Source organism: Megascapheus bottae, chromosome 2, assembly GCF_031878675.1.
Source record: "Megascapheus bottae isolate mThoBot1 chromosome 2, mThoBot2.hap1, whole genome shotgun sequence".
Lineage (NCBI taxonomy): Eukaryota > Metazoa > Chordata > Mammalia > Rodentia > Geomyidae > Megascapheus > Megascapheus bottae.
In genome coordinates this window covers 29,192,442-29,213,395 of record NC_143510.1, presented here as the reverse complement: position 1 = coordinate 29,213,395, position 20,954 = coordinate 29,192,442, and the positions used below count along the sequence as shown (strand labels likewise).

Sequence of the window (20,954 nt, the reverse complement as noted above, 5' to 3'; positions counted from 1 at the left end):
ATCCTTAAGAAAAACACTAATTGTGTTCCAGCTCTTCAGAGGAATAAAAGGGCAAAGATAATTTATGAGCTAGCTAGAGATTAGTTAACAAGGATAGTAATGGGAAAAGATAAGGTAGGCAATACAAATGAATTCTTCAAGATGGGTAATGAAATAATGATGGAAGAGTAAGCAGCTGAAGTAAATACAAGGGAGCAATGAGAGAGAAGTCAATTGAGAGAAATGATCCAGGTATAGATATAGTGTGAAACAAAAGAGAAAGAATAAAAAGCAATCTGGTAAACTACTAAAAATGTGCCCAAAATAATGACAATTAAGAAGTTAGTGGGGCAAGAAGAAGAAAAAGAGAGAAAACTAATCTACTTGTGTGCAGAAGGAAAATAGAACTGGGGCAGGCAAAAGGAGGAGGATCAAAAAGAAATAGCTGAAAATGAATATTAAAGTCAGTTTTTGTTTACATAAAATGACTGCAAAAATTAGGAAGAGAGAAAAAGAATTAAAAACCCCCATGACTATTCCTTCTTGTAAAGTTTTCAGACCTCCAGGTCTTTGATCCATTTGGAGTTAATTCTAGTACAGGGTGACAAAGTAGGAGACAACTTTAGTTTTCTGCATGTGCTTAACCAGTTCTGCCAGCACCACTTGTTGAAGAGGCTTTCTTCCATTCTATTTTTTTTGGCTCCCTTGTCAAAGATTAGGTGGCCATAGGTCTGTGGTTTACTATCTGGCTGTTCAGTTCTATTCCATTGGTCTACAAGAAGGAATAGGAGATACACTAGACCTCCTTAGACCTCCTTGGCACAGGTCGAAACTTTCTTAATAAGGACCAAGAATCACAACAAATCAGAGAATGGCTGAATAAGTGGGACTGCATTAAACTGCAGAGCTTTTGTATGGCAAAGAACATAGCTAGTAAACTAATTAGGAAGCCTAGAGAGTGGGAGAAGATCTTCACCAACCATACAACAGACAAAGGCCTCATATCTAAAATATATCAACAGCTCAAAAAATTGAATCAATCCAAAACTAATCTCCAAAGTAATAACCATCCCATTAAAAGATGGACCAAAGACTTAAAAGAGAGTCTTCTCTGAAGAAGAAACAAAAATGGCCCATAGACACATGAAGAAATGCTCAACATCTCTGGTCATAAAAGAAATGCAAATCAAAAGAACTCTAAGATTCCACCTCACTCCAGTTAGAATGGCCAGGATCAAAAAAACTAATAGCAACAGATGCTGGAGGGAATGTGGCCAGGAGGGATCACTACTACACTGTTGGTGGGAGTGCAAACTCATTCAACCACTATGGAAAGCAGTATGGCAGTTCCTCAAAAGACTAAACATAGAGCTCCCCTATGACCCAGTAATTCCACTACTTGGCATTTACCCAATGGTCCAGAAACTAGGGCATACTAAATCCACTAGCACAATGATGTTCATTGCAGCACCATTTACCATAGCAAAGATATGGAACCAACCTAGATGTCCCTCAGTTGATGAGAGGATCAACAAGATGTGGTATTTGTACACAATGGAATTCTATGCTGCTGTCAGAAAGAATGACATAGCCCCATTTGTTAGGAAATGGAAAGACTTAGAAAAGATCATATTAAGTGAAGTAAGCCAGACTCAAAGGAACTTAGGCTCAATGGTTTCCCTCATTTGTCATAGTCAGTAGAAACCTTGGGCTCTCCTAGCAGAGATTTGCAATAGAGCAAAACCTTGATACAGAAGGCCATATAGTAGGATGCTAAATGAAAGGATCTCTAGGATATAGAAACATAAGCCATACAGTGAATGATTGTTGTTCTTAAGGGATTATGTTATCGCTCATCTCTTTTGCTGTCCCTTGGTTATCTCACATTGTTACAGTATCTCACTTTGTTACCTGATATATCGGCTATATTTGTATTTGGTTATTTGAAATTGGATAGGGAACGGGGAAAACAAGATGAGGGGAGGGGGACGGGGGGAGGGAAATGGGGACCAAGGTATGTGAAAGGGTATCAATGTATGGGAATTAATGCACCATCTATCTGGCAAATATCATGTAACCCTTCTATTAATTACAATAAAAAATATATGAAAAAAACCCCATGACAAGATAACAAAACCCCTAAAATGAGTAACCAGTATTTTCTTTATTGGGAATGAAGACATTCATTCTTTGGTTGGCAGTTTGTCTGTTTCCTAAGTCTTAACTCTTTAGGCCAGGCCAGGCTGTCCGCTTTAGAGATCTAGCTCCGTGGGAGAATATCTAGCCCCCAGTGACCAGGCTTCAAACCTCCTTCTTGACTTTGGTTTGATTCCCCACTCACCCTCTGGCTTCTACCAAGTCTCATAAGCCCCTGACAATGAACAGGCTGATATTCTCTGGACCTGTGTGATTTCCATACAGTGCTAGGCTCTGGGTTTGTTAAGCTTCTCTGATCATGTCACTTTGGTCCATGGTGAGATTTCTAAAATGTACATGTGACTCATGGTAGGACTTTGCTGGTCATCGGGACTCTTCTGTTTTGAGTGTGTATGTGAGGCCACAGGGAGTGGATCCTGTGGTATGTATGGATAGTGCAGTTTCATGATGTAAAGGGTTTCCATGGCACAGCTAGCCACTCTGGCCATGGGGGGGTCCCATCTGCCACAGCTGCACTTTCCAGGCTCTCAGTCACCAGGCTCCATCCTGTTGTACCTGGTGCTCTGCTCCACCTATGTCAACCAACTCATAGGGAGATTCTGGTATTATAAAATCGATTGGGCTGCCAGCCCTCATATCCTCTTCTAGGGGAAGTGTGATATGAAGACAAATGTGCTGTTTGGTGTATCTGTGAGGAAAGTTGCTGAAGGATGTAACTCAGGCACCATCTTGTTCCAATTCTTGGTGTTTCTTTCTTATGCCCCCAAATGAAACTCAAAACAACCACCATAAACAAAAATGTTTTCTTTTCTTTTCTTTGTACCAGCAAGCAATCTTTTGTTTCCTTCCTTTATTTCATCTTCCCTCAGAACTTTGCAGTACCCTCTCTGACTCCCTTTTTCCATTTGCATAATAGTCCACAGTAACTAATTGGCAACAACTCAGTTTTTCTCAGGTGATGATTGCCAAAACTAATAGTCCTAACACATTCAAGGAAAGAATAACCCACTGTGGAGAGGATCCAGGGCTGTTTCTTTAACTTCCAACACACTGTGTCAGAGATGCATCCTTTATTTTCTAAAGAAACATATTTAGATAGAATTCTGTTTCCTATTCTAACCCCTTCCTTCTCCCAAACTTTGAATCATAAACTTCTCGTGAGCATTGTGAATAATTTATATCATTTTATTACTCATTGCTTAACTCCCTTTGGGGGAAATGAAGAGAACATTCGTCTTTTGCTGCTTTCTCTCCTGTGGAAGGAGCCCCTCATGCCAGCTTTGGGTAATAGCAAAGATTTATGACCACAAGAGCTGCCATTGTGGCATAGCTAATAGACCTATTGTTTTAATTACCCCAAATATTTTGATTAAAAATAATGATACTAGAGTAGAAATTCAACATTTTTCCATCTTCAACTGTAATCCTACTTGTTGCCATCTGTCTTGATAGTGCTTAGTTGTAGTGATTGTGATCCCTACTGGGCATGAGGAAGTATAGACATGATCAAGTTCTCTTTTGGTTTTGTCTTTGAAAATGTCTTTACTCAGCTTCACAGAACCAGGAATTATATTAAGTACCAGTCTTGGGCCAACAAGATAACATGGGACATTGGACTAGTCTTATAGTAAATGCTATTAAAATATGTCTGACTCTCTTTACCACCTAAAGCACTCATCTGAATCCAAATGAACTTGTTTTTTCTTTTGGTCATGGGGCTTGAACTCTGGGCCTGGGCGCTGTCCCTTACTGAGCTCTTCAGCTCAAGGCTAGAGCTCCGCCTACCACTTGGAACCACAGCTCCACTTCCTGAAGTTCTCTTGATGTATGTGGGTTGTAGATCTAAATCATGTGTCCAGCTGTATCTTAACTCTACTTTGTCAAACCATAATCGTACATATGATCATGTCATACATAATTACCCAGTAAACCTGTAAGGCATGTTTGAGACATAAAAAATCATCATGAATGGAACCAGAAAGCAGACTTTACTCAACAATGAGGGATTTAGCTAGATAAGAAGGATTCCAGGGGGCCGGGAGTTTGGCCTAGTGGTTAAAGTGCTTGCCTAGCATGCATGCAGACCCGGGTTCGATTCCTCGGTACCACATACATAGAAAAAAGCCAGAAGTGGTGCTGAGGCTCAAGTGGTAGAGCTCTAGCCTTGAGAAAATCCAAGGACAGTGCTCAGGCCCTGAGCTCAAGTCCAGGACTGGCAAAAAAAAAAAAAAAAAAAAAGGATTCCAGACAAATCTTTGTTAGGACTTCTAAAATAAAAATATGTTCATGTAAAAAGGGGATTCATATGGCCTGTGGTGACCAATTGTATGCATTTATTTCTGTGTTGGGCTAGATAGGTGTTCATTAGCGTCTGTTTAAAATGAGAAGTGTTATAATAGAAATTATTTGGGGTGGATGGCCTCTGGGAGAAAGATCTCTCTGAAATTACTGAAAGATTCCAACATTATTGGATTCACAACTATAGAAAGTCAACATTCCTCTCCTATTTCTCTTCTTTGGGAGATCACATAGATGCTTCCTTAATATCTCCTTTACTCATCTCTATCTGCCTAGGGAATATGATATGTCTCATTTTAAAAGAGGGACATATAATAATATCCATTTTCCTAAGCATTGCTTTCTGGCTGCAAAAGAGAAAATCCAACTGTTTATATTGGAGGAAAACATGGCTTTGGTTTGTAGCCTTCTGGTTAAGCCAAGGGACGGGAACTTTACTAGGCATTGAAATAGTAGCTTTCCTGGTTTCAGGTCAGAACATCTGTCTGTGTCTCTGGGCAGATTTAGTTTAAGGCCAAAACAAATAGCTCCCCTTTCTTGGGTTCTGACCCCCAGGGCACAAAAAGGGAGCTAAGCTAGTCTAACTGCCACTGCTGAGGAAGCCATTGCTTTTTCCAACCTTCTGGGAGCCCCAAATAATTAGCTGTGCAAAGAGCAAGTTGGAATGAGAACTTCCCTCTAGGGTTTTCTGGTTTTCTGTGTCCAGCCAAACAAAGCAAGCTGAGCTGGGAGACAAATAAAGCCTGTAAAGGAAAAGGAGTGCCAAGTCTCCTTTTTCCTTCTTTGCTTCAGCCTTGGTCTTCAACATACCTTCACTCAGTCCCATTATGTGTGTATTGCTAGAAGGACTTTGCTCTTAATTAGGGAAGCTAGTGACCTACTCTCTGCTGGAAGGTGGGTGCTATGTTTTGGAACTTAGCGGTCTTGGCATGTGGAGGGAGGTGTTTCTTCCTCTCAGAATTTTCAGTGTTTTCAAAAAGAAACCAGAAATTTGGATTTTTGTATGATACCACACAATATGCTTGCTACATTTTATGTTTTGTGTTGTTTATAAACAAAGCCTAGTTTGTTTATAATTTGAAATAGATATAATAGAAGGTATAATAGATAAAGGGTATAATATTTGCTCCTGTATCCCCAGGGCTCAGCACAGAGTTTGGTTATTAATAGTGGATATATTGACTGACCCCCCAGAGAGGACTCATCCTATGCTGCATCCCTTTAATAATAACAACAATAATAATAATAACAACAATGATATCTGTAACAATAGTATTGTTATCTGGCAAAACAACTTTCTCTGCTTGCCCCATGTAGTAACCAGTCAGAACAGTTGGCAAGGCAGTGTCAGAAAAAGAATATTATTACTATAACTTGACTGATTAGAAGATAAAAAGTGATTTTTATCAATGAGAGGCATTTGGCCAGGAAGCTGATTGGCTGTTTCAGTAGAACATCAGTGACCACAGATCAGTGAGGATATTCTCACAAATGAAGATTTAAGGCCAAATGACACACATCTGATCCTAGTCATGTAGTCACAGGATGCTTCTTACTTATGTAAATCCCAAGAACAAAGATTATTGTTCTCTTGGACTACTCTTAAAATGGATGGGTTTGCCAACCTGTGGTTCCAACCATAACTACATGATGTACAGATTAGAACTTGTTGCTCCCCAGAGACCCTCTTGCTGGGCACATTGTTGACTTGGGGACACTATGAACTGACGCTCACAGTCATTGCTTGGCTTCCTTAACCAAAGGCAAAGTGTTGACTCACTGTCAACTTAGTACACAATTAAACCCATGACTCTTTTTAAGCAGAACACTACGTTGTAGCCTGCTGGCCATGAACACATTTTTTTTACTTGTGGGGCAAATACTTTATTACAGGTATTGAAGTGTTAAAGCATTAGTCTATGAGAGACATAAAAGCGTAACTAATTTTACAAAGTAGGGTAGCTTTCTACAATAGCCACCATTTGATGGACTTACATATGTTAATGCTATCAGCTACAGGGGGATCCGTTTAATCAGAAATGGACAATGGGAATAAAGAATATAGACTTTCAGAAAAGCTGAATAACATGCTCTTGTCCTGCTTCCTATGGGGGCTACTTCTCAATGTCCCTTTTGATTTTGCCAGGCTATCATCCTGGTTTGAAACCCATTTTCTCTTTACTAAATTGTTCTCTGATAAAGAAAGGTTTTACAAGCTGAACCATTGGTTTTTTCAAAGTAAAGAATAACTTTTTGAAGAAATTCTTAGTAATCCACACCAAAGCTCTATGGATGAAGCGTCATTTAAGGATTTTGCATTCATTCACTCATCTGATACTTCCAAAGATTTGGGCGATCTCCATGCTTTCACCCAACTTTTAAAGAGAAATGAGGAACGGAGAACCTGGTGACTTGCCTGAAGTTACACAGTTGGTCAATATCAATGCCAGGCTAATCTAGATCAAGTTCACTTACATATCAGACTATACAAAGGATCTTCTAAACATATATAGCTTCCTAACTTGCTGTCGCAAGGGAAAAGGTTTAGATATGTATACATACTTACTTATTCTCAGACTTTGAAGACATTGTCATACATTATGTCTCTTCTTTTAAAACAAAAATTCAGGCTCCCCTCACCGCAACCCCCCACCTGCATTTTGTCACAGTCTGTACTCTTGCTTTTGGGGAACTACACAAAGGGCTCTTTAAAGGACATTACATTTCATTAGGTTCTAGTGAATGGAGAAGTGGGGAAAGAAAAAGCCTTCCAGGCAAAGTGACCCAAGGCAAGTCTGAGCATCAATCTGATGAGAATGATATAAAGTCAATATGCCTAGACAGCTGGTGACAGACGTACCAAGCATACCAACAGTGGAGTCTGAGAAGAAAATGTCCCACTGGCAGTGCGGCAGAATTGACTTCCACAGTTTCCTGGAGAGTCTGCTTCAGGGCGTCTTTTCCTGTAACCTTCTGTCAGATCACTTGCTGGGAGATGATTGGGCTGAGTGCTGATAGCTCACACCAGTTCCTCCCTACCAACCACTTCAACTTAATTTATAAGAAGAGAAGATCAGAAATAAGTGGACACAACACAGTGAGTATTGTAGAGGAGGACAGGCTTGGGGTGATGGGAGGCATTCACCTAAAGCAAACAAACAACTCTCCAATGAATCCCTTCAATGAATTCCCTTCAATGATTCCCACAATGAATCCCTTCAAATATTATTTCTAGTAGTTACTTAGTAGATATTACACTTGGGAACTTAACCCCAACTGGCCACTTTTAAGCACTGTTTCTCTTCCATTTCTAGTAGTTCAAATTCAAGTTGTCTTCAGCTCTATTTGCAAAAGCTTGTTTTCATTTCCACAGATGTGATTTTGTTGGATCACAGACTGGTGTAAAACAGTAGCTCTCTAGTAGAGGTGGATGAGGAATTTTAGTGAGGGAAATACTAGGCATTCTGGAGATAGACAGTGATGTGTAAAATATGCATATCACTGGAAAGTGAACTAAAAATGGTGAATTTTAGGCTATGCTTGCTTACCACCCTTTTCTTTTGGAGGGGGTCAGTCATGGAGCTTGAACTCTGGGCCTAGGCACTGTCCCTGAGCTCTTCAACTCAAGGCTAGCACTCTACCACTTGAGCCACAGTGCCACTTGCTTACCACCCTTTTTAAATGATCCAGCCATTATGAAACAGGGAGGTAGCAGTATCAATGCAATGATAATAATTACTGTTTTCAGCACTTGTCTTTTATGTAAGGCCTCATGATTGTCTGACAGAGTTCATCTCCAGAATATATCTTCTACTTTCCACAGGAAAGAGCTAACTGACTGGAGAAATTAGAAAATGGTCAAGGGTCACATAGCAAGCAAGAGTCAGAATCCAAATTGAAGATTTCATAGTGTCCTTTCAGAGCTATTTTGGCTTAAGATCTTAGGCTAAATCATCTCTTAATGTATTCTTTTCAGTCTGAGACTTTTCCTACCTAGCAATAAAAAAACCAGAAGTAAACAACTTAAATCAATCAAAATGACTAAAATTTACTGTATTAAATGAGAATAACTTTGTATTGTCCTCTAATATCTCTCTGTATCTCATGTATATGGGTTTATATATTCTTGATGTATAAAGTCAGCATGGGAATATGTGATTTATCAATTCCACTCCTGGAATTGTTTTTAATTTTTTTTATAAGGTGATATACAGAGGGGTTACGTAAGTCAGGTATTGAGTACTTTTTCTTTTTGAACAGTGTCACTTCTTCCCTCATTTTCTCATAATTTTTCCATCCTAGCCCTCTTCCTCCACAAGTTGTACAGTTAATTTTCAACATAGTGTCTATTGAGAACCACTGCTGACTTGGTCACCATTGCCCCCCCCCCCATTTCTCGCTTCCTCCACCCCTCTTCAAATCAGATAAATTTCTATACAAGACAAAGAGCACAGAAATAAAAAATAGTGACAAAATGTGGAAAACAGAAAAAAGATCCCAAAAGTAAAATAAAAACTATCTTGTTTCCATTTTTAGAGTTCATTTTGATAAGCATATGGACGTAACTATTGAGCCCTTCTGATTATTTCCTGTGACTATGCTCCTTTGTTCTCTGTGAAAATGTTTAGAGTGCTGTTTAATTATGTCCAAGTTTAATTATTTGTCTTTTACTGTCCAGTATATTTACTTGTAGATTTATAAGCACATTCTACTTATTACAAATGAGGGAAAACATGCAGCCTATGTTTCTTGGGGTCTAGCTTACTTCACTTAATATAATTTTTCCCAAGTTTTTCCATTTCCTTATGAGTAGGGCAATGCCATTTTTTTTCTGATTGAAGCATATTTTCTTGATACCATCATCCACTGAGGGGCATCTGAGTTGATTCCACATCTTAGCTATACTATAAAATGCCACAGCTTGGTTGTATTGGTAGCTTTGGTGTGGTAGCCTGGAAGCTAAATTCTAGAAGAGACATTAGAAGTTTGCAATGGGTGGTAATTTTATCCACTGGGAACATTTGCTAATGTCTGTAGACATTTTGGCAATTGTAACTGAGGGTGGGCAAATGTTGCATTTCTGTCTAGTGAATAGTTGCCAAGGACACTGAAAACATTATACAATACAGAGGAAAGTCTCTATAGAGCCATCTTGGTTCAAATGTCAGCCATGCTGAGGTGGGAAATCCTGCTTTGGAGGTTTTATTCTCCTGGTCCTCTTTTCAGGTATTTATTATCTGCTGCCACTCTGAGCTCAAGACAAGAAAGATTTGGCCAGGATCACATTGCTTTATGTCTTATGGGTAGCTCCTTGTCACATATATCAAAATGGCCTCTTTTAGCCCATTCACTGATTCAAATATTGTCTTTGTGGTCATACTAGAACAGGTCTTGGCAGGAACAAAACTGTAAGCCTACACTCTGTGCTGAGAGCTGATGGAAATTGATGTAAGTGATCTAAGTGAGATAGCTTATTCTGGCTGCTTAAGTTTCCAGGCTTGGGCCTGAGCATTGGTTGACACAAGACCACTTTCTGGGTTTCCTGCAAGATGCTTTATTTATTCCATTGATGGACCAGTTATACTTGGTGGAACTCTAACACTATATTTCAGTCACCCTTTATTCCTGGCCCTATCAGCCATAATACAGACTTTGCTGACAGAATTTTCATGTTCTTACATCTCTGTTTTTGGAACAGAGTTAGAATTGTATCCAGATTTGAGCACTGGCCATCTTTAAGACCATCTGCTTTAAAATCCTTATTTTGTATCTTCCCTCTTTCTCTTCTCCCCCTGTGTGACTCATTGCTGCCCTCTGATTACTGTCTGTCTTGGTATACAGAGGACCACTGCTGTGTGTAGCAGGTGCTATGTAATTTTCAAGATGGCAGAGTTGATGGATTTTAATCAGGTGAGTGCGGTTTTAATGCAAATACTCCTTTAGCAGAGGCTCATAAACCGGGCTGCTCAATATTATAGTCCCAAATATTAGTTCAATGTTCATGGCTTATATAAATGGCTTTCCTTTGGGGTTGGGGTAGAAGAAAAAATCAATAAAAAGCAGCTGGAAATGCATCAAGGAACAGTGTACTTACACTCAGTCATGCTGTAACCTCACTCCCAGCTCTTTTTTACTTTTTTGCCAGCTCACTTTTTTTTCCCTTTTGTCACATTTAAGGCTTCCTGGAGAAATGAAAAGCCACCCTGACTCCTCCATCTATTAAATAGGAAATGCATATGAACAAATAGGAGAATTGTACTATATAATACAGCTGAAATACAATGTTATCATCATCCTGCTCAGAACATTTCTCAGGAAGGTTTATGTCCCAGCAGTTAATCGCTTGCTATTGTTGATGTACCAACACAATGCGCTTAGCACCACAGAATTCTCAGGCTTTCTGTATAGATTGTCTTCATGTAGGCTAGCCAGAATTTAGATATTTGTAAACGGGATTTGAACAGTGCCCTTTCCTAACAATAGAAAACTCAGATAAGTATAACCGGTCATGGCCCAACTCTTGTTTATTAATTAAGGCTTTATAATTTGGCACCATTTTTGGAAGCTGTGGTTTATGAAAAAAGGGAAACTAATTATATTCTGCATTTTCTGTAATAATAGGGCAGCATTTTGGACAATGCAGTTTATTGCGACAATGCATCTGGCTCATAATGTAGTTTATTAACAAGGAGGCTCTGAATGTTTAATGGGAGACTGATACAGCTGTGAGAGGATGGCATAAATAATATTTCCAGCCAGGCTGGAGCAGTGGCAATATGTTGCATGCTGTTAACCTCAAGAGGTCTCTGAGTAGCTTTTATGTGTTCCTGCTATATCTTTGTCTACCATTCCTTGATACAAAACAGCCAAGAAGCCTGAGGAAATTTATTTGGAAATGTTTTCCAATTTTCTTAATGCTTGCTGAGGCTTTAAAAATGATAGGTATTTACATTTGTATAAACCTCTTTTTCTTTGACTTTTCCAAGAATGATTACTTTTAAAATATTATCATCCTGAATGGCTTATGATGATCGCTATGAGAGTCAGAATAGGCTACCTTTTACATATAAACAGTTTTTTATTGAGATGAAATGCATATACTGTTATGTTTCCTTGTTAATGTAAACAATTGTAAAACTGTGCAAGTTGTGCCATTGTCTTCACTTCTGAACATTGTCATAAACCAAGGAAATCTGTGGTTCTCTCCTAACTCTTAGTCATTGCCAATATTCTTTCTCTCTGTAGGGATCTGTGGGCTCTCATATTTCATATAACTGGGAAGATCTAGTATATAATTTTTTGTGACTAGCTTCATTCACATAGCATAATGTTTCAAAGTTTATTTACATTGCCCCATACATGTATCAATACTTCCTTGCTTTTAAAGGTTAAATAATATCCCATTGTATGCATGTACTACATACTTTTTCATGCATCAGTAGATAGAGCTTTCTTCCTCTTTTGGCTTCTAAATAATGCCGCTACAAACATTTGTATGTAATTATTTTGTGTGTTCACAAACACACATCATACACAGATACATATGAAGCCCATGTCCACAGTGGGAGACAATATTTCTCTATGTCCTAGGAAGTACTTGTTATAATCTTTTGATTGTAGCCATTTCTGGGGATGTGAGGTAGATTTTACTGTAGAGTTTGTATATCTCCAATGAGTAAATATGCTTTTCTTATATTTATTGGCCATTTGTCCATCTCCTTTGCAGATGGTTATTTTTCATTCTATTATATAAGCAAGTAAGGAAACAAAGTCATTGAAAGGACTTGTTCAGTTCACTAAGTAAGAAAATGATCTCTCAGTAGGAGAATTAAGTTTTTTAACTGATATAAAACTTACAAGTTCAGCAGCTAAATAATCAAATAAGCTATTTGTAGTTAATCATCAGTCAAGTAACAAATACTCAATCCAACCATTGCTTGGTGGAATTAAGTGTTGTTTGACTTGTCTACAAGAAAAGTTCTAAGCTCTTTGCTTTCAAAAATGGCTAAACCTGGCTGGCTATTCAAAGATACACCAGAAATGTTTCTCTCTTATTTCTCTTTCCATCAGATTAAGGTCATTGTTAGGCAGGATTTTCTTTGTAGTGGTTAAATGATTATCCAGAGCCCAATGCTTTTATCTTATTTGTATATCAGCATAATAATTTAAAAACATATCCTATTCTTTTTCAATAGCTTCTGTAGTTCTCAGATCTTCATATTAAATTGTACTGAACTGATCTGAATAACTGGCTGTCTGACTCACCCATCAGGTGAAACGTGGATAGATTATGTGCCCACTGTTGGTGGTGAGTGAAGGAGAATTAGTTTACCCCCATCACGACCCTCTGGAACAAGAATTGGGCATGGCCCTTCCAGAGATGATGAGAGAAAGCAAAAGTGAAACCACTCATTGTGCTTCTCAGTCTTTCCCTTGAGCTTTGGTTTGTGTTGTATTACTTTCTTCTTGTTTGAGATTTGATTTACCAAGCCCAAAGTCTCCCAAAAGAGATCCTTTCCAGTGACGGATTAATCAACCAATCCACACCTTTGCTAATATTGAGAAGTCATCTGTTTTAGTAAGTAGTAATGTATTGTTGCTCAAGTAGCTGGCTGTGGCTAGCCTTAAGCACAAAGGCTTAGGATAGCACCCAGGCCCTGACTTCAAGCTCCAGGAATGGCACAAAATAGTACATGATGATGATGATGATGATGATGATGATGACGACGACGATGACGACGATAATGATGACTACAACTAAAGCAATAAAGAACTGAGGACATGGCTCAAGTGGTATAGAGTGCTTGTCTGGCAAGCATGAGATCCCGAGTTCAAAAAACATCTTTTTTTTTCCCTATAAAAACTGCAGGATCTCACAGCATTGTGACTAAATTGTTAGCTGGCCAAAAATTATGGTAGTGGATGATACTTACTACCTTCCATAGGAAGTAAACTAGTATCTCCACCTCTTTCTGACATCTAACAATACTGTGGTTAAATGTAACCACAGTACTCTTTAGAGTACTGTGCTTGTACTCTTTAGAATACTGTTTGTATGCCTATGTCTTGTGTTTAGAAGAGGTAGGGTATGGTAAGGTAAGATAGAGACTAGTGCACCAAATATGCCATACAGTATACCCAGGTCCATTTTTTCTTACAGCTCCATTACTTTTGATCAGTTATTTATACTACCTCCCAGTTATATAGGCATTTGAGTTTACATTCTTCCTGGAATGGCAAATGGTACCAGATAGAATTTAGTAGAAGAGAAAGAGAATTAGGAAAATTCCTTTTGTAGAAACCTTTGTTTTCATCTCATTATCTGCAAAGACTTAGGGGAAGGGCTGAAATGACAAACTGGAGATTTTCATTTAAACCCATCTGCCATTGTGGATTCTGAGAGATGGAAGGATTTTTTGTGAGAAGTTAATGGGCACTTAAAACAAAGGAGTCAGAGGTACTTGTCAAGTGAAGTAACCACATGAATGTTGCTTTTGACAAAGTTAGTGGCATAGGAGATAAAGTTAGAGCTCTATCTTTCAGCTCTGAGTTCGTAACTCAAGGCATTTTTGTGGTCAAGCCTGAGAAATGTGACATGGTTGATAGCACAATCATGAATTTAGAACTGGGATCAGGAATTTTTAAGTTATCTGCAGAATTTTAAAAGTTTGGCACAAGGTTTCAGCTCCACTATGGAAAATGAAATTGAGGTTTTCCTGTCTATGTTTTTATGGATATGGAATGCAGCTTTTTTTACTCTGTTGTTAATCAGATGATTCGATCCAGGTTTCAATTTATAAAATACACTTGGATACTATTTTAGTAAAAGGACCTATGTTTCATTGGTCTCCTGAGAAGCTTTTTCTTTCTATTTTTTTTCAGAGTCACAGAGTAAGTTATCTTTACTTTTCTATAATGGGGTTCCTTGCTTCTTTCAGGGTTTATACAGATATAGTTTTCTGACCATATAAACTATACAACAGCATGAGAATAGAGTCCCTATCTGCCTCTATAGCTGTTGGCTGGATTAGTCTTATCATAATTATGGCTTTGCCATAGCCGCCCTGGCTTCTCTATCTCTTCCTTGTTTATCTCAGTTAAAATATATAAAAGTATATTAACATTCTGATACATTGGATTCTCTAGAGGGCTGAGCCCTATATTAAATTTTACTTCCCAAATATAAGGAGAGAGTAGAGGGATTCAGAATATTTGTGATGCTGAGTTTTTTTTTATTATATTGCATACTTTCCTTCAACACTTTAGAATCCATCTTTCTCAATATAAGTGGAAGAGGGGAGACAGGAAGGGAAATTGTTTTCTGCATTCTCTGAAAGTTATTATTTAAGAATGATAAAGCAATACTTGCTAAACCCAGACCAGTTCTACAACAGTGCTGAAAATCCCAGGGGAGTTGCAGTGATGTTACTGTGTTAGGAGGAAATAAGCTTCAATATGTTATTAGGTATATAAAGTTATTATCAGTATATTGCCTAGTGTGAAAAATTCTCCATGTAGAATAGGCCTAGATTAAGTTTAACCCTGGTATGTCTAATAGCTTCTATTTTTGAATCCATAGAGAGATGTTACTAAGAAAAGCACAATTCAGGTCACATAATTGACATAGTTCAATCAACATCTTAGCATCCCATTTGCTTCTTATGTAAAATGGGAAAAATATTTTCCTCATATACCATGCATCAAATAAATTATCTATTTGCATCAAATAAGTTGGGTGTTTACACTATTCAAACAATGACAGCTCATATGATCATATTATTATATATAATATATACAAGATTTTTCTCTAATACAGTGGAAGAGAATTGGACTGGAATACTGAACACCCACCTTTCTGTAATGGTTATTTGGACATAGAAATCTGTTTGCATTTTCTACTCTAGAAACCTTCAGGTCTGAGTTTGTGAAAGCAAATGTCTCAGACATCTGGGAAAGTATTCCCAAGATCAAGTTTCATTCTTTTCAAAACCATTTTAAATGAATCTTTCAGTATAGATTGAGATTGCATAGCTTTGAAAAGTGATTCTATCCTTATATTATTAGTTAGTGAATCCCCAATTCTCAAATGGGAAGTAATTGACTTCATATGCAGATTTCTAATCTACTTCTAATTGACCGAGTGCATCAATCACCTCGTCACTAATGTGATTTTTGGAGTGTCTACAAAACCTTTTCAGCCATGAGATCAATCTTGAATTACATTTTGAGTGATAAGATTTCAAACTTTTTGTTGACTTTGAAGGAGACCAAGCCTTTGTTGTCAGTAACTTCATCAGAACCAGGAATGTTATTTACTGATGCTAGATTTTTGACTTGTCCATTTTTACATGCTTTGCATGTTTGCTTACTCTTTGTGAGAAATCATTTTACATTACCTAGTCTCTACTCTCCAGCACCATTTTCCTTCAGTTTATCATCCCTTTTCTTTTTAACTCTGTGACCTAAGATTACCTGTCATCAGTGACCTCAGACTCGTCATCTTCAAAGTGCTTGGATTGATTGAAGGGCATGTGTGACACTTATAAGTGAACACCTTAGATACCAGCACATTATTTTGCACCTATGATATATTAAAGAGCAAGTTCACTAAAAATGAACCAAAGACATGTGGAAGGGTATCAATATATGTGAATTAATGCACCTTCTATCTGGCAAATATCATGTTACCCTTTTATTAAATACAATAAAAAAATGAACTAAAGACCTAAATACAAAACTCTGGAGTAAGCACATAGGCATAAATCTTCATCACCTTGTGTTAGGCAGTGATTTTTTTGTTTACCAACAACCTAAATGACACCACAAGGAAAATTAGATAGGTTAGAGGTCATAAAATTACTGCTGTTACAGAGATTTGCAATAGAGCAAAACCTTGATACAAAAGGCCATATAGTATGACGCTGAATGAAAGGATCTCTAGGATATAGAAACATAAGCCATATAATGAATGATTGTTGTTCTTAATGTACTATGTTATCTCTCATCTCTTTTGCTGTCCCTTGGTTATCTCATATTGTTACAATATCTTACTTGTTACCTGATATATCAGATATATTTGTATTTGGTTATTTGAAATTGGATAGGGAAGGGGGGAAAACAAGATGAGGGGTGGAGGTTGTGGGAGGGAAATGGGGACCAAGACATGTGAAAGGGTATCAATGTATGGGAATTAATGCACCATCTATCTGGCAAATATCATGTAACCCTTCTATTAATTACAATAAAAATATATGAAAAAATTACTGCTGTTGGGATTCAAAAGCCAATGAACAGAATAGGAGAAATGTTTTGCCAAATCTTATATCTGATAAGAAAGTGATATACAAAATTTGTTAAAAATTCTATTCTTACCGATGAATAATAGATAGCTCCAATTTAAAGGAGGCAAAGGCTCTGATTTGTTTGCATTAAGTATGTAAATGGTAGTTGTGAATAGTTGATGGTCTTTATAATCTCATGGAAAATATTTAACATGTTTAGACAGCTGGAAACAGGTGTTAGCAAAGATATGGAGAAATTGGAGCTCCCATACACTGCTACTAGGAAGTGAATTATGTAGCTAGCAGCTTTGGCAAGCAGCTTAGAAGTAGCTCTAAACATTAAAGATATGCCCAGGAAAGTAGTATTTTTTCTTAGCTATCTATTGTCCTAAGAGAAATGGTAGTCTATGTATACCTCCATATTTATAAAGGTCCATAGTGGCACTATTCATAGTAGCCAAAATGTGAAAACAATGTGCATCTCCATTTAATGATGAGTGGACAAAACTGTATGTATCCATTCTTATTATTCCACTCAGGAATACTAAAAAATGAAGTATTAATTCATGTGTCCTCTAAAACATGTTCTGAACTCTAACAACAATGTTAAGTGATGTAAGAGAAGACCATACATTGTAAGATTTCACTTATAAGAAATATTCAAGATAGGTGAATCCACACAGATGGGAAATTTAATGGTTAAGATTGGGAACTAAGAGGAAATTAGATGATGAGAGCTAATGAGATGAGGATTCTTTATGGAATTATGAAACTGTAGGGTCATTGTTGTACAAGTCTATTAATAAAACAAAAACTTTGAGTTACACAATGTAGTTGAATTCATTGTATAAATCATATTTGAAAAAAGATGTTATAAAACCAAACAAAAAGGGGATACCATGATGTTCAGTTTCCATGGGAAAAGCTTGAAATAAACTAGAATAATCGCTCTCTTGTCCTGAGAGTTCAACACTGCATTTAGAAACAGAGACACACAATTAAATTGTTGTCGAAGGAATCACTGGTTATGTAATTCTCTGGAGGTGTACTAGGCCTAATGGCTGTCATCCCTGGAATTGGCCCTACAATGAAAGAACACAAAGTAAAGTCAGCAAAGGACAAAGTCTGGAGTAGAGAAAGAGCAAGCTTCCAGGACTCCTCTCTATGAGAACCTCATGGGGTGTGTTTAGTTTGTCAAGTAAGAGCTGTGAGAAATGTGGTGTATGTTCATCAGGAAGACTCGTTAAAGACCCACGGCTTTTACTGGGGGCTGTTCTGCTTCACAGTTCTGAATTTTCCATTCCCAGAAGGAAAGCAGGTGCTCAGTAGAAACCAGTTGTTCGGGGCAATGTAGGCACAGTGATCAAACTGTCATTTAGGGTCAATTTTCCATCACTGTAGAGAACTTTATCATCGAAGCTCAGGTTCCCAGAAGCCTACCAAAAGCCAGGTTTGCAGACATAGTTTTAAGTATAGGCCCCGTCAAGTCTCCCGTGTTAACCCTTTTCTGTGTGAATCCTATTTTTTCTGGAAGAATGTGGCAGGATATGAATTTCTGTTTGTGGACAACAAAGCTCCATATCCAAAAGTTCTTAGGGAGAGGAGTGTGCCTGCTCTGGAGATAGTGCTGCCTTGTGCACAGCTAAGAACTCATTACTCATGTCTCATGAGGAAGAATGGTTTGGGGGTGCATGTTCACTCTGGGTTTTCTTTTCAATGTTCAGAGATTACAGAATGTCAACTCAAAGTAATGATTCTCAATGAAGGTAATTTGGGGCTCCCAGGTGATAATGAACTGTATCTGGAACCTTTGTGTTGTCATAGCTGAGGGTCACAGTGGTATGCATTCCCACGAGGGAGACCCAAGAGGCTGCCACATGTCCTGAAATATACAGGGCAGGCCGAAATATCCACAGTGCCAGGGTTGAGGAGTCCTGCCTTACATAGTATTTATAGGGAAAAGGAGAGCCTCAGACTGTTATGGGGTAATTATTGAAGATAGAATAAGTAAGATCATCAGTCAATGATAATTTCCATGCCTTCCCAGCCTAGCCTCCTCTTCCTTTCTTTTTATGAGGAGAAAGTCTATCCTGCATCTCTGGGAGAGTGATGAAGGACACTATTTGTAAGGAGAAGAAGGTATTGTCCTTTGAGTTAATGACCCTGATTTAGGATTTCAACTCTCTTACTTCAGATTGGTTGCCAATTACTGACTCAAGGAATATGTGAGAATAGAAGTGCCAGCCCTCATATTTTCACTGTTGAATTCCTAATAGCTGAGAGTTATTCCTAACCATATCATCTATGAGCCTTTCCTATTTACCACTGCTGTTTATAGCCTCATTTTCTTCCTTCTCTTTTTGTAATATCTTTCAAAGTGGAAGCTAATGTGAATTTTGGTGCTCTCCAAATCCTAACTGGTATGTCTAATGCCATCAGATTGAATTAATTTGAACTATTAAGCATGGAATACATATTACCATGGAATTTATTCCAGATGTATTATTGTTAGTTTAATTGTTATGGCTAATCATTGATTGTGGTTTCTCTGGGTGCCTGAAATAATAATAATAATAATAATACTCTTTTTTTATAGTGCCTTTCATTTAAGAATCTTGAAAAGCCTGGATCTTGGAAACATTTATTGAAAAAATTGTCATTATCTGTGTAGTCTCATTTGGCTGAAGTTCGAAGAGGACTATGTGATGCCAGTGCATTATTTTAACAGCCAAGAAAAATTTATATTCATGAATCATGCTTTAAAAAAAACAACTTTTGCAGTTCTGCAGCATGGAAAATCAGGGGGTGAGGGAATTTAGCACATCGAGATATTATTTCAGAGAACATTTTTGTGTCTTTTATAACAATTATGAAGGCTTTGTGCTGGTTTGGTATTGTTCCTGATTGGGTAGGTTTCAATTTAAAATGGTACTCAGATTTGTGAGGCCAACATTCTACATCTTTCCAATTAAGGCATTTGTGCCCTCTGTGACTATCTGTCTGTCTGTCTGTCTGTCTCATGTGTGTGTGTGTGTGTGTGTGTATCTTAAGCTATTATATATATGTATATGTGTGTCTTTTATTTTTGCCAGTCCTGGGCTTGAGCTCAGGGCCTGAGCACTGTCCTTGTACTTTCTCAGGCTAGAGCTCTACCACTTGAGCCTATGTATGTGGTACTGAGGAATCGAACTCCAGTCTTTGTGCATGCTCAGCAAGCACCTACCACTAGGCCAAACTCCCGGCCTGTCTGTTGTAGGTAGCCAGTAAGTTGCAATTCGCCATTACAAGATGGCACCGGCTTCCGCAGCTTGGTTTGTTACTTTTAGCTTGTTGATCTGTTACAATGTTCACGTGCTTCCTGCGTGATCGGAAGTCTGCCTGCCGCCATGTTGGAGCCTGCCTATGTTGTGTACGTGTCAGACTGTGATTGGCTTAGTTGTTTAAGGAAGTTAATCTGATTGGTTAAGAGAGCTTTACGAGGCTGGAAGGAGAGAACGGAAGGGGAGGAGAACAGAGAGAGGAGAAAGGAGAGAAAAGCGCGGGTGAACCGCGAGAGAAGAGTAAGGTCGCTGAATAAAACGTTGCTTGAGAAGAAGTTGCTGCTGTTGCGTCTTCCTTACCGGCTGAAGGGGACGCGACAGTATGTGTGTATCTTAAGCCCTTAAATAAATATTCTTTGGGTATTTTTCACTGTTCTATTTTACAAAGTTCAGAATGAGTAGGAAATGTAGTGCAACATGTGTGTACTTACACACACAGAAGGTAGCCATTGAGAAGAGACCTGTTAGAATACAGACCTCTGCAGTTGCTCCAAATACATGAGTAATGAAGACAGAAGGTAAGACCAAGTGGCTCCCCACTCACCTATTTCTTATTGTCTGGGTGAACACTCAGGAAGTCTGCCTTTTTTTTCACTATTGAAATTAAACCAGTTTGCTTCATGGCAGGTTTATAATGGAAACCTGGTAAGTTTTGTTAAACCCATGCTTAACCCTCTGGACTGCAGTCATCTTCATGTGTTACTGTTGCTCCTTCCAATAGCAGTGCAGGAAAGTTGGCTTTCCCAAGAAGGTGTCAGTCCAGTTTGGGGTGTTGTGGAGAGTCACTCATCTGGTTGCTGTCAACAGGCCTAGGGGAAAATAAATTGCTCAGTGTTTCCTATATGGGTTCATATTGTGGTCCTTTTCCACAAGAGAGCTGAGTTCATCAATACCTGCTGTGAATGATGAAGACTCTTCT

At 38.2% G+C, this 20,954-nt stretch overlaps 1 protein-coding gene across 7 annotated transcripts in view; it reads left to right on the top strand.

The window, feature by feature from the left end:
• Positions 1-20,954, top strand: part of Fhit (fragile histidine triad diadenosine triphosphatase) — a 1,032,375-nt gene that overhangs the window by 231,972 nt on the left and 779,449 nt on the right. The window contains exons 1-2 of one of the 7 annotated variants that reach the window (XM_090323220.1): positions 18,602-18,700; positions 18,793-18,854. The exons of 3 other annotated variants lie outside the window; for them this stretch is intronic. In XM_090323220.1, the coding sequence (XP_090179346.1) occupies positions 18,825-18,854 (30 nt within the window). In that variant the 5' untranslated portion in view covers positions 18,602-18,700; positions 18,793-18,824. Of the gene's footprint in view, positions 1-18,601; positions 18,701-18,792; positions 18,855-20,326; positions 20,360-20,464; positions 20,554-20,954 lie in introns of those variants that run through there. 3 more of the 7 variants (XM_090323258.1, XM_090323265.1, XM_090323275.1) reach the window with 3 other exon arrangements.